The 13,624-nt window shown below is 38.9% G+C and overlaps 1 protein-coding gene across 1 annotated transcript; it reads right to left on the bottom strand.

The window, feature by feature from the left end:
- Positions 1-3,052: 3,052 nt before the first annotated feature.
- LOC117490340 (sodium/hydrogen exchanger 6-like) lies at positions 3,053-12,308 on the bottom strand. Its single transcript, XM_034140050.1, has 16 exons — positions 12,032-12,308; positions 10,506-10,705; positions 10,118-10,195; positions 9,844-9,920; positions 9,451-9,563; positions 9,189-9,294; positions 7,252-7,393; positions 6,533-6,638; positions 5,908-5,996; positions 5,554-5,667; positions 5,178-5,289; positions 4,587-4,740; positions 4,472-4,502; positions 4,282-4,367; positions 3,959-4,064; positions 3,053-3,349 (listed from the first exon to the last, which is right to left on the bottom strand). The coding sequence occupies exons 1-16, from the start codon at positions 12,306-12,308 to the stop codon at positions 3,053-3,055; spliced, it is 2,088 nt and encodes a 695-aa protein (XP_033995941.1).
- Positions 12,309-13,624: the final 1,316 nt, after the last annotated feature.

The following is a 13,624-nucleotide window of genomic DNA, read 5'->3' as shown; positions in this document are numbered from 1 at the left end:
TGGAAATGCGATTGACCTTTTATCAATCGGTGGTAAAAGTCAGGAACATAAGGAACATCTGTACCGTCTGCCATACGTTCTTTTTTTCTAAACTGCATATCTGAGCATATCTTTGAAATGTAGCTTATTAGTTCATTACAAATACTTGATTATGGTCCTTGAAATCTCTAATACAGCAACGTTCTCACAATGCTATATCTAGTCTTTGGGCACATGGGAATATGTCCAAGGTCTAAATATTACATTTTAAGAAATGTGGTTTAAACGTAAAAAAAAAAAAAATGCAGATGTGTGCTATAACAAGCCCACTCTTTCCACCAAAGAAAACTCAAAGCGGGCACCTATGCATAATCGTTTTTCAGCATAACTGAAATAAAGTAGACAAACGGAGCGGAGAGTCTTTGACCTTGGAAAAACAATATTAACTCAATGTCCACTTGCTAAACTTTTCCTGTACTATAAATGTATCTTAGTCTTCATCAGCGGATGGGGTTTGATCAATTGTCTCTTCAGCTTAACTAGTCAAATAAGACAATTGTACTTGAGTATCAATATAAAGAGTCATTCTGAAAAAATCTTTGAAGAGATTAAACTAATACAACTGAGATTAACTCAACTTTAGGTAGCTCAATGACATTGAACAATACAAGTCATTGCATAATTTGAAAGAGCAAAGACATGTTATTTTCAACATTTTTTTTATTTTCTAGTACACTTGCAAGATGTCTGACTGCGACGATGTTAAAACTTCAGGACCACACAGGGAACAATATAATATATCTTTGATTGTTTTCCCCTCATAATGAGTTCACATTTTAAAACATTCACATATTGAACTTTTGCAGGTGTACTTTTCACAAATACAATTGTCAGTAACACTTCCTACAAACAGTAGAAACATAGACATGTTCAGATTTTCAGGTGTAGTTGTTATTTTACGATTATAGACGTTTCTTAAAAATTCCCATATAAACATATGTTTTTGTTATGGTTTAATTACAGTTAAACAACAAATGAAAATCAAAAGGTACCTTACTGAAAGGAACAAATGGTGAGTTCGCTTGTCCTTATCTCTCAAACCCCAGAACAACGCTTACAGATCAAAAAGACAACTCGTGCAGCTTGACAGTTTCAAACATTTGAACATGGGATTTTTAGCAGGAATACATTTCTACTTCAATCATAAAAATCACCAAACAGCAAACAAAACAAACAAGGAGATGCCTCAGTGCAAGTTATCTCACTGAGGTGGGAACATATTATAGGATATCAGTTGCCAAACAAGGAGTGAAAAGACTGAACACCAATATCAATAGTCGTATCTTTTCCTAGACCTTCTACAAAATAAAAAGAGGTCACCAGGTTCTTGTTGCGTTGAAATTCAGCCCCCAATAGTGTCATTCTCAAATGCCACATAAAGTATACTTTACAAAAAGTGATTCCGTCTGAGAAAATATTAGTGATACTTGTTTCCCGTTAACAAAGTACAATGTTTTAGTTTGCACTCTTTTGTGATCGCCACCCTAGAGGCCTGGCCTAATTATACTGGGAATATAATATTAAGCATTAGTCATAGGTTTTTTGTGTCATATAAAAAACAAGAAAGATAATCTTACTGCACATTAGTAAATCAAAATATGTACAAATCTACATTATGTAATAGAATTCCAGAATAGGCACTTTAAGTCAAAACAGTTCAGCCAGCCCTCAAAGTCATCAAGACACGGCAGTTACTTTTTCTAAGAAAGATTAAACCAGACATAACCCAGAAACAGACAAAAGCCCTAAAACCAGCGTCAGTAGATTTGGACAATTTCATTCTGACATCAGCCCCACACACACTTAAAATATGCACACAGGGAAGCTCTAGTTTCCAAATATAAAGTAAAATATCTGCTACAGCGCAGGAAGGAGATATAATAACATGCACACTTGGTAAAGATCAAACTCTTCAAATGATGATCCACCAGCCTCAAGACTTATCTGCCGTACAATTATGTAGTGTTTTGTTCCGAAAATGTGCATGATAACAGCCTTTCACCACAAGCAGCCCGATGTTCAAACAAGGCAAGATAATCATTAATGTCACCCCGAAAACAATAAATAAACAATAAATAAACAAAAGAAATCGTTAAATAAATAACTCTTTTTTTTAATTATAAATAAATACGGGGGAAAAGACTGATTCGGCAGTGCTAAAATTTAAGTTGGATTTTATGGCTTGGCTGAATTATATCTACTTTCAATCTTTTAGAACATATTTGTTCATTTTAAAATCTCTTTAAAAAACTTCTAATACTGCTTCCACCACAGATGTCTTAGTCTACTTGTTCTTAAGCCTTCTCCACCTGGGACCTTTGAGCAGGAGGAAAACACACTCGATAAACGTACAGTCTGTGGATGGATGGATAATATTAATAATGTGGCTGCAGTGTAAAATGTTTTCTCATTATTGGTACCAGAGTAACGTTTTAGAGTTCTGTGCACTAAATGATGCTGTAGGTCATCGTACCAATACTTGAAGGGAAGCTTAACAAATACAGGTCCTGTAGTCAGGAGCAACTTCACCACAGAGAGAAGGGTAAACTGCATATTAAAGTCCCTCCATAAAGCCGGAGGGACTTTAATGGATTATAGAAATAGCACTTGCATGAGCCAACACTACAGCCCCATTTTTTAAGCTTTCCTTAATGCAAGCCAAATGTGCGTCCCGCATTATTTTAAGTAACCCTTAGGTTTGAGGTGCACTTGATTGACAGTACCTTACCTCGACAGAGTACGCTCACTTTCAATATTACAGGAATCCACCTAAATAGCAAGTTGAATAAAGCGCACTTCATGTTTGTCACAAAGCTGAGCCTATTTTAAATCCACGTTAGAGAGGTGGTCCCATCAATATGGCGACTTTTATGTGACTCGTACTCTAAAAGCTGTTTGGTTTTCAATCAAAAATCCAAACAAATCATTTCCTTTTGAATTCAAATTAGAAGATTTGTGATTTTTTTTTGTAATGCTTAAAACAACAAACTGCATCCTGACAGCGTACGCTTTCTTACAGTCTATGCCTGCGAGGCTCGGAGCGTGGCGGTGAAGGCGGTGGGGGCAGGGTGAAGGTGGTCGGGGGCTCCACTGGGTCGTCCATGGGCAGGACCAGGCGGGTGCCCCTGATCGCCACTTCATGTTCCGCTGAGCCCAGCTCGTGCTCCAGACCCTCAGCCCGCCGCCCCCCCCTGCTGGTGGTGCGGGACCCAGAAGCGTCCGTGCTGACGGTGACGTCGGCGTAAATGGAGCTGACACTGGAGTCGTTCAGGATGAAGTCCGAGTCATCCTCGTGGAGCCGGTACTCGTTCTGGTGAGTGAACAATGGGTAAACGTGGGAGGGTAAGAAATGAAGCAGAATGAAAAGACAAAGACTGTAGAATACCATCACAGGACAGGAGAAGGAGAGAAGTGGACAAACTGCTTCTTTAAAGAAAAGCAAAATCTGAATAGTCACAGACTGGGAGCCCCTTCCACCAAATATCAACACCCAAGTTTATGACGTCAAAAGACTCCTAATAAGATCTTTAGATACATAAACTAGCTTGATTTATTGATTTTCAAATGTAGTTATTGTTCTATAACATGTAAAAAAAAAAGAAGAAATTCTGATTTATTTTGACCAAATACCTCCATATTTCGCCAATAATGTAGGGTTTCCCATTGGGGGCATTTGCAAAATATCAACACAACAGCATTAACATAACATTTCTAGATTAATAGTATGTGGATATATAACTACTGTGGTGTAAAGGCAACAATTGCATCATTGACACTTACTGTATGGCAAATTCCATTATCTAAAATCTCAGAAATACAAAGTCTTATATCACCGTATTGATTTATTACCCTGCCCTATTTCAGATGTTCAAAAAATGACTGATTGGGTTCTGCAAAACAATATGCTGAGTGTCCAAACCTCATAGGCCTGCGGGCTGGTGAGGCATCGGGCCAGCGGTCCACAACAAGCAGGCAGAGTGGAAGAGAGGGGGGGGCCGCTGTGGGTCAGGAGGGGCTTTAGGTAGCTGGAGAACAAGCTGTCAAGGACTATTTACAGTTTTAAAGTTTCATTATTAAAATGAATTTGGTCAACTCGCAGAACATTATCTATAAAAGGAAGTTATATAGCTTACAGCTTGTAAAGAGCGCCCTCTGGTGTTTAAAGCTGAATGTAGTTTCCACTCTACTGAAAACAGGATATTTTATACATTATACACGTATGATCCATGGCTCAAAGGATACTTGTGGTCGAAGTTATACCAGATCCTGAAGGGCCAGGCACTCTCATGTTTAGTGCTCCGTTGTGTCCCATCCAACACCGCTGAGCTCTGTTTAGCAAAACATTTAATTAGTGGCAATTTCACTTGGGATAACAACTAAAACATTTAAACATACAAAAAGGAGTATCATGCTGTCTGTGCTCATCACTTACAGAGTTCTCTTGATCAGAGTCCACACCCACCCTGAAAGAGAAAACATTGTGGCATTGACTTTTGCTGAAAAACATTTGATAGAGGGACGAGAGAGAAACAAATGCACAGCCTTACGGTATGCTCATGAGGGACAGCATGGGCGTGGTGCCCCCCCCACAGATCCACACAGTGAAGAAGACAATCAGCAGGGTGGTAGAAAACATCATCTGGCGGGCGTAAGTCGCTGTGTCTCGGATTGAAAGAGCAAAGGTCATTGCCCCACGCAGACCTGATGGAGATAAGATAACAAGAACCCGTGAGAGTGAGTAACAGTGTGAGTTTCACCCAAAGACACCGTGGGAGACACCTTCAGTGGGTTCTGTCATTCATTTTAGAAAAGCCAGAAAATATGTTTATTAATGTGGCTGTTCTTGGGTTCTTCTTTTCCTAACCACTTTTGATGAGCTCATCCTCCACAGTATGCTGATTCAGGGGTTTTTATCAACCCATCCGGGCTGGTGGTGTCCAAACAACTATGTGCAGAGACATGGAAGCGATGTTCTCATTTTAGCCAGTTTTAACTGTCAATATCAACCTACGTAGGGGCTGTTATTCATAACTACTGTATCTAGGGTAAGCAGTGTATTCATTTTTCGAGCAAGCCTGAGGAAGTTAAAATGGCTCATTGGAGAGCTGGGAATTGACAACAGAGACTTAAGTCCGTACCTGCAAACATCATGACATGCTGGAAGTTGGATTTAATCTTGTTCTTGCGGCCCAGGTTGAGCAGGAAGGACAAAGGGTAGATGTTTGCCGCCCTGCCCAAAAACACAGCAAACTACACGACACAGGAAGGTCAAGGCCACAACAAACTGAGATGGAAAATACTCGTGGGTAGATGACATTACGGAAATTCTATGTCAGCAATGACTAATCTTTCTTTTAAATGTTGCTGCTATCCGTGGGCTTCCTAAAACACTTAATTATTTCAGCAGTGGTAGCAATAGTTTTGGCAGCCAAAGAGTGGTTATATGCAACACGTATTTGGCTAAATAACCAATCATCTGAGGACAGCAGTAACAATATTCAGAGTAAAGGATACAAAGGCTCCGATGATGAACATAGGGTTAAAGATGTGTGACTGGAAGGAGAAGAGAGTCAGGCCCATGTAGGAGAAGATGAAGTTCTCTGCCAGGAAGTTCAGCAGCTCAAACAACTGATGGGGAAGAGACAAGCAAACATTTTAACAATGTAAAAAGAACATTACATTCATGATATTTTGGATGTAAGGGAAAGTGACTGTTGCAGAGAAAATGTGTAACATATGGAGTTACTACGTTACATGGGTGATTATCCTAATTCTAGGACTTAAAAACAGAAGTAACTAGTATTCAAGTAGGATTTGTATCTAAATAAATTGAGTGAAAGTGACCAAAGACATGTGGTTGTGCATCACCTGTTTGGTCCTGTCCTGAGAGTCGGGGGAGAGATTGTTGAAGGTGTAGTGAGCCTGAGTGATCCCACAGAACAGCACAGCCACTACGCCTGATGAACAGCAGACATAGAGTGGTCTCACTTCAGTATCAATCCAACACATTGAATTATACTTTACCAGAGGACAAGAATTAAAAACCATCATTCATTTCAGGATGTGGCAAAATTAGTTTCTAAGAACATTAAAATACATCTGACGGAAGTTGCTATGGTCAAATGTAATGGACGTTTCTTAAAATGAAACTGTAATGTAAAAAAGGGTGCAGTCTACGTCAAACATAACCCTGTCTTTTGACATCATGTGGCTTGAGTGTGTGTATCAGTTTGTTTGATGATTTTATTTGAGCAGGTGTGAATGATTCATCCTTTATTACTTGATCAATCATGGCTTCATTGTTTTAATGTGACAGTTGTAACTCCTAAGATAAGAAAATGTTTTAGGCGTATGCGTACTGGCTGAAAAGGTCACTTTCAATATGTGATAGAGATTCATTTTGGACTAAATTAAGACTGAAACTTAGTCCAAGACTTATGATCAAAATGAGAAGCAGTGTATATTGCATGTGTGCTGCTGTGTGCAGGTGTACCTGTGAACCCGCAGGCCTCAGCCAATAGGAAGGTGCTCCAGGACATGAGGAAGAAGAGCGCCGTCTCCAGCAAGGGGAAGTCCCGCAGCTTAGTGAACTTGGTCACGTGAGCAAACCTTAAAGTCAAGGAGCAAAACAAGAGGGGGCACAGCCAAAGTGGCCCTGCTGTATATAAATGGAAACAAGGTAATAAAGACATTGTTTGTATAAACCTTTTTTATCCGAACGTGCAAGTACACAATTTAGGCTACTCGTATAGGGACTGACACTAAAACATTTCTGGTTCCAAGTTGATTATAACTTGAAGCTGATCAGCAGGAACTTAATGAGTTACAATGAAACTCTTCATCCCTGTAGTGCTGCGGAATTCAATTTAAATGTAATGAGGTCCAGTTACTTAACTTTATTTCCAGCAATGTCCGAATCTCATAAAGTCTTAATTGTGTACCCCTTTGTCAAATAAAATCAAACAACATTAACATATTGTCAATTGTAAGTGTAGCATAGTTAACATTTAGAATCATTTCAAATCTTTACCATAAATTAGACCTAGCATAATATAAATCTACATTGCAGGTAAAACAAAACAAAACAGAATCTTGTAAAGATTCAGATTTCTGTCCACCAGTTAGTGATGCCTGCTGTAGTTTTATTCTGTAGCTGCTTATGCATACCACTAACTGTAAATGTTCATGATGTGATAGCAGGTGAAAGGATATGAGAGCGGTCATGAATCCGGTGGCCACCCCAAGAGCAAAGGATCCGCTAAAGATTCCCAGGAAGACGCCGAAGGATTTTAACATGGCCATGGCCTCAAAGCTGTGGTTGTTGTCTCCTGCAGGCTGATACGCCACAATAGAGCTGAAGGGCAGAAAGAGAGTTAAGACATTTACATGGAAAAGGGAAATAGACGTTTCCTAAGAATCCCAAAAGGGGATCTGATGAAATATTACTCACATGCTCTAATAGAGAAACAAACGGATGAACTCAAGATGAAGTAAGGCATCAAATCAAATCTGCAGCAACCCAAATCCAATAATGGCTGAAACCACAAGCCCGCTGTTTATCTGATGTGTTGTATCATTTAGAGGATTTTAAAATAACAAAACTAAACTTCACACACATGGACTGGAGTTGGGTTTTACAGACATAAAAAGGGAGTAAGTTGGGGTCTTGCATGCTTAATTCTTATTGGATCGTGCTGCATCTTAACACCATTCCATTGATATCCAATATAGAGTATCAATAAGTAGAAAACAGATCATTCAGGTGCTACCCTTTTATGAGTAGTAGTGCTCAAATAGCTTCAAGACCAACAAACCAAATCAATAGCACTAAGAACCAGGAGTAATAAACCTTTTACATACGAAATGACCAGAAATATAAATAAAAGTAGGGTCTATAGAGCACAGACAATACAGAAAAAGGATGCAAATAATGGATATGAAAGGGAAGCAGGGGAGGAGAGCAATAAGGCTACATACTTTAGTCAAAGATCTGCATAACATAGTCTTAGTTAAGATGACCAGGCTCTACAACTATAACTCTTCCAGCACAGCCACATAAACAGCCCCCCCCCCCACCCACCGAAGAGTCAATGTCTGGTTTTCTTCCAGCCATTGATCGTCCCCTTGAGGCCAGACAGAGTCATTGTCTCCTGGGGAGCGCACCCCCCCGGCCCCATGCCTACTCTGCCTGTCCAAGCTGAGGAGAACTCTGCATACATACGTACAGGTAGGCCACGAACGACACGGATGGAATGAAGGAAGGCAAGCAGTGAAACGACAGGGACTGACGTTAGTATGATTAGAGTCCATCAATGTGAAATGTACCACACAAAAAGCTGAGTTTGACACAGTTAGCCTCATTACAGTGCAGGGCAGTACCACAACTAGAATATGAAGGATAGGTTCACATTTCTTTGAAGTCTCTCGAAGAAATACTAACATTTATGACCATTTATTACTCTTGTACATAGTGGCCATAAAAAACGTTCCTGTATAATCCAATTCTTATTTCAAGAGGCAACAGAAAACATTTCCCCCCATAGCGTTCCACATGGTATAATTGATGGCAAAGGATACAACCGGATCCCTTTTAATTTACCTAAGAGCGAATTACTTGCGACAAATTTACAGCATTGTATTTATTACCAATGCTGCTGGAGTAATAACGGTACTCGGCTCTTCTGCCATCAGCACAGGGTCTCCCCATTTCCTTTTTGCGCTGTCAGAAAGAAACAGACACAAGCACTACGCTCTGTTCAAGAGAGCATATATGGCGATGTTTAGCTGCTCTTCGAACTACGAACTGCTAAATTTAGCATCACAAAGTAAGCCACTTTGAAAAAAGACACTTCAGATTTATTGACCTCAGACTGTTGGAACATCACATGAGCTTTAACTGCACAACAAAAAGCTGTTGATGTTATCCCCAATCACTACTTGTGAGCCAGTTAGGTAGTAGAGAATGAACTGGTGAGAAGGCCACTAATAACTCTTTAAATATATACTGTTCGAGATAGACTTGCACAAATGTTAACCTATCCTTTAACATGACACTACCAATGCTTTGATGAAATAGAAGTGGACATAAAGTGTTGCTGTGTAGGCTGTGTGTGTTCATATCTGCAGTTTGTTAATTAATTGGTGCTTACGAAGAGAGGACGATGGCCACAGCATCATTGAGGACACTCTCCCCAAAGAGTAAAGCATACAGGTCCACATCTACTTTTAGCTCATTGAAGATAGCCAGCACTGTCACTGAGACACAGAGGAGAAAAAGACACGTAAATACTGTACAGCAGGAGGACAGGAGCAAAGAAAAAATCGATAAGATGTCGCACTGCTTCATTAAATTACATTCTTAGTACAGTCTTTGGATAAATAGTTGCTAAAAGCTAACATGGCACTAATTACCTGGGTCTGTTGCTGAAACGATGGCCCCAAACAGGAGGCAGTCGGTAAAGAAAAAATCTCCTCCAAGCTGGCCCACAACTTTCATGAAGGACACAATGCCATACATGATCAGCCTAAGAACGGAGAAAAATATTTGATCAACAGCGTACGTACAGCATTTAAGTCTGAGAGTAGTAGGGATGAAGGATAATGTATGTGAAAATAATCTTAATTTTGTGTTTCTTTTCCAATATTGCGATTGCAGTTCAGTATGCACCCAGCAGTTTGGAAGCAAGACATGGAAACTTGTTTTTTTAGATTATTTAACGTGTAGCTTCCATTAAAGTGCATTGCAATGTCAATAAGATGTATTGTTCAGCCCTAGTGTACATCAGAGATAAACAAATAACTTACCCAATAACAAAGCAGGAGATAACTGTTCCGATGAAAGCATAGGCCAGGATGGAGCCGATGTTTCTAAAGAAATGTCTCTGAGATAGGCAAGGACACAGATTTGTTAACACAGAGGCTTTCTCGGACTAAAAGTTAGGATTACAGACAAAAAAATATCAGAATAATCAACAAAAAGTAGTTTAGCCTGTTTGAAACGTGTATGCGAAAGATCCAATGTAGACTTTGAAAAATCTGAATACTTAATTGACATGCTAAGTAGTTTAAACCCTCTTACCCTTTTGAGACTGTAACCAGCATGGAAGATAATGGGAGGCAGCAAAATGTTGAAAAACACTTCTGGGTCAAAGGTCACCTAAAGACAGAGGTAAGATATAACAGGTTAGACACTCATTTTAAATAGTCAACTCCCTATGTGTTAAACCGGACCCATAATATATGCTTGTATATTCAGACTGACACAAGTTAACATCATTTAATGTTCTATTTGTATTGTTGACAGATTATGTTTGATATATCAGGTTTGCCGTTTGCAGGTTGTTTGTTTTTTTACACGATAAAACATATACTTCTGCCATTTGGCAACCGCCTGCTGGTGATTTCATTTGAGAGCGGCACACCAACAACAAGCTCCACTTGAACCATTCATCTGTTCATCCTCTTGCCTTTCTCAGCATCTCGTCGTCCTGTACTTGGTGACCTTTGCCCCGGCTGACTTCCCCCTTTAGCGTGTACTCGTAGAATCGCCCACTGACGTTGACCAGAAGTGTAGAGGGACTGGCGTTGACGGCGCAGTTGAGGATCACATCACTCATGCTCGCGGGGACATGGACTCCAAAACGCAGGATCACACCCACCAACACGCCTTCAGGAGGGAGGAGAAAGTGGGTGAGGGGAAAGCAGTTAAGGTATCTTTAGTAAATGATAAATAGTTATAATATTCTTTATATATTATTTTTTTACAGTTACAATAGGAAAAGAAGCCTAACTATGTAATATTGACTTTAATATGGACAGTGAATATCATAATGGATAAATAATAATACTTTTGAATACCAACACCCTACTAACTATGGTAGCCTATATCACATTTAGCAGGGAGCCTCCTTTGTACCGTGAAACCCAGTGGTGTAAAGTATGTAGATCTACTCAAGTCAATTTTGAGGGACTTTTACTCCACTATATTTATTTAGTACCTTTAGTTACTTAGCAGATTTAGTTTAATGATGTAAAATATAACACTTTAGTAAGACTTTATTTAAACATGGAGAAAAATTCTCCAGCTACCCTACAGCACCTACATACAAAGTCATTCAAATTAGCCGCACCTTTACCACCTTTACTTTTACTTAAGTACAAGATCCGAGTACTTATTTCACCTCTGCTATTTAATATAGACATTAAAATGGGCTGTGCATATGACACTGGATAAAAAGTTATACTTTTGAATATGAACACCCTGCTAACAATGGTATATCCCATATCGTAGGCACTGGCATCCTCCCTTGAAACCTGAGTAAAAGCTGTCATATTAGCTTACTGGCTAAGTTGGAGGAGCTAACACCATCATAGCCAGCTAGCATTGGAGCCAAGTTAACTGAAAGGCATCAACTAAGTGCTCATACCATCAGAGGTGGGATAAGTACTCAGATATTGTACTTGAGTAAAAGTAGAAGTACCAGAGTGTAGGAATACTCAATTACAAGTAAAAGTCCTGCATTCAAGTAAAAGTACAAAAGTATTAGCATCAGAATATACTTAAAGTACCACAAGTAAAAGCACTCATTATGCAGATTGGACCATTTCAGAATAGTGTATATGTTTTGATTATAATTATTGATGCATTAATGAATTAATCAAGTTGGTAACGGTGCAGCTAGTTGTAATTCCTTTGTATACTGCAGGGTTACTTGTGAATTTACTCCAGGTGTCACTGAAGTATTTTATTGGGGTTGATTATATTTCACATCATTAAACTAAACCTGCAAAGTAACTAAAGCTACTAAATAAATGTAGTGGAGTAAAAGCACACGATTTACCTCTGAATTATAGCGGAGTAAAAGTACAAAGTACATAAAGTTGAAAAGTACAAGTATCTCAAATGTGTAGTTAGGTTGTTGAGTAACTTGAGTTGAGTAAATGTAGCCTACTCAGTTACTTTACACCAAAGCACCATCGTCAGTGCTCTTACCATAGATCATGGCCAGTCCTGTTTCGTGCAGGAACCTGAATCGCCGGTGTTTGAACAGCCATATCGTTAAGATGGTGAGTGTTAAGAGCATTATGAATATAAGTAGATTGGCACTGTCTTGTCGGTGGCTTTCCTCAGCCAGCCTCTCGGTTGAGACGTTATCCATCGCATTATTATCGCCTTGGCTTCCAACGAGCAATAATGTCAACAAAAAAGGCAGAAACACAAGCGTTTTCGACGGTCTAACACCAAGAAAGAGTCCCGGTGTAAATCCCATTGTTGAGCTCTGTGAAAACGGTCACATCTGTCGTTGAATTAGTATCAGTTTAATGGGAAATACTGCTTGGACGAGATAATATCAGGATAATAACCACGAAATGACAGCTTCTTCCGCAACCTTTATCAAAACACTAGGACTTCCGGTCCTTCAAAATAAAAGTCCGCTTATGACCAGAATCAGTCCTGAGAATAACAGCGACCTCGCATGGTGTTTGAAGGTCGACTTTTGTTGTCATCATGCAGAGAATATGGTTATCATGACATGCGCACCAACATTGTAATATGAAATGCATTACAACGAACCTAACAAACACATTGACAAACAGTAAAAATGTAAATATGGTTAATAGTCCTATAACCATCATAGCCTGAAAGAAAATTCAGTACCATGATAGTGACAAAATTATCTGGTGTCTTATATCTTTTTTACGTTAACATTTAAAGGGTGCAGTAATACAATGTGTTAATCATCATCACCAACTGAAGTGAAGCATTTTGTCATCCACATTTGTTGATGCTTCTCTAATACTTGCTTACCATACTGGTCTTTGTATTGATTTTAAACTTTGTATTGATTTCAAACTTGAATTCTGGTCTAATCATTTGGATACAGCTGTGATGGTCTTGACTCTGCCACAGAAGTATATGCACCATCATACAAGCACCATGATGCTTTTTAATGACCTTTGATTCAATGTCAATTGTTGCGTTGTTAGTTTTTTTTTCTAAAAGTATTTAAAAAGCATGTCGATATATCTGAATACTTTGCTTTTTAACAACTTGTGAATGAAAACACAGAGAGTTCCATTCAAAGATAAGCAAAAAGGCCTTTAAATGTTCTTTTCAAAAGGAGAACAGAAACAGAGCAAAAATACCATGGAATTTGACAACGCATACACCCTCTTCAATTCTCAGGAAACGAGCTGTGATGAGCTGATTGTTGCTAAGATGTCACATATCAAATCTAGTCAGAAGTTGGTCACAGATGTTGGGGTTGATTACTTGTTCTTGATTGCATAAATTAAATAATCATTCTCATGGCTCTACATGTACTTCTAGTTGGTTAAATATCGCAGGTCAAGTTTTCTGAATCTGCACAAACTACAGTTCAGACAGCAATTATTGCTTTGTAACATTTCAGCACAATTATTTTGCTATTTAAGATGTTGTCATATTTTGTTGTTAATTTGTTAATTGATAAACTGATGAGCTATAAGCATGCCTACTAATTTGATGGTTACACCTATAACACTCAATATATATCAATGTATAGGTTAAGTCCAATCAACGAACCAAGAGTCTTCCTGCACCACT

Source organism: Trematomus bernacchii, unplaced genomic scaffold (assembly GCF_902827165.1).
Source record: "Trematomus bernacchii unplaced genomic scaffold, fTreBer1.1, whole genome shotgun sequence".
Classification (NCBI taxonomy): Eukaryota; Metazoa; Chordata; class Actinopteri; order Perciformes; family Nototheniidae; genus Trematomus; species Trematomus bernacchii.
Note: the sequence above shows the minus strand (reverse complement) of the source record. Positions and strands in the feature narration are given on the sequence as shown.

Bases quoted from the DNA above. Each gene is read 5' to 3' on its own strand.
- LOC117490340 (XM_034140050.1), bottom strand. From the start codon at position 12,308: ATGGGATTTACACCGGGACTCTTTCTTGGTGTTAGACCGTCGAAAACG. The intron at 4,741-5,177 runs GTACGGACTTAA...TATCTCCATCAG, and splicing joins GCATGTCATGATGTTTGCAG to GTCTGCGTGGGGCAATGACC. The intron at 4,065-4,281 runs GTATCCTTTGAG...CTTGTTCTCCAG, and splicing joins TGGTATAACTTCGACCACAA to CTACCTAAAGCCCCTCCTGA.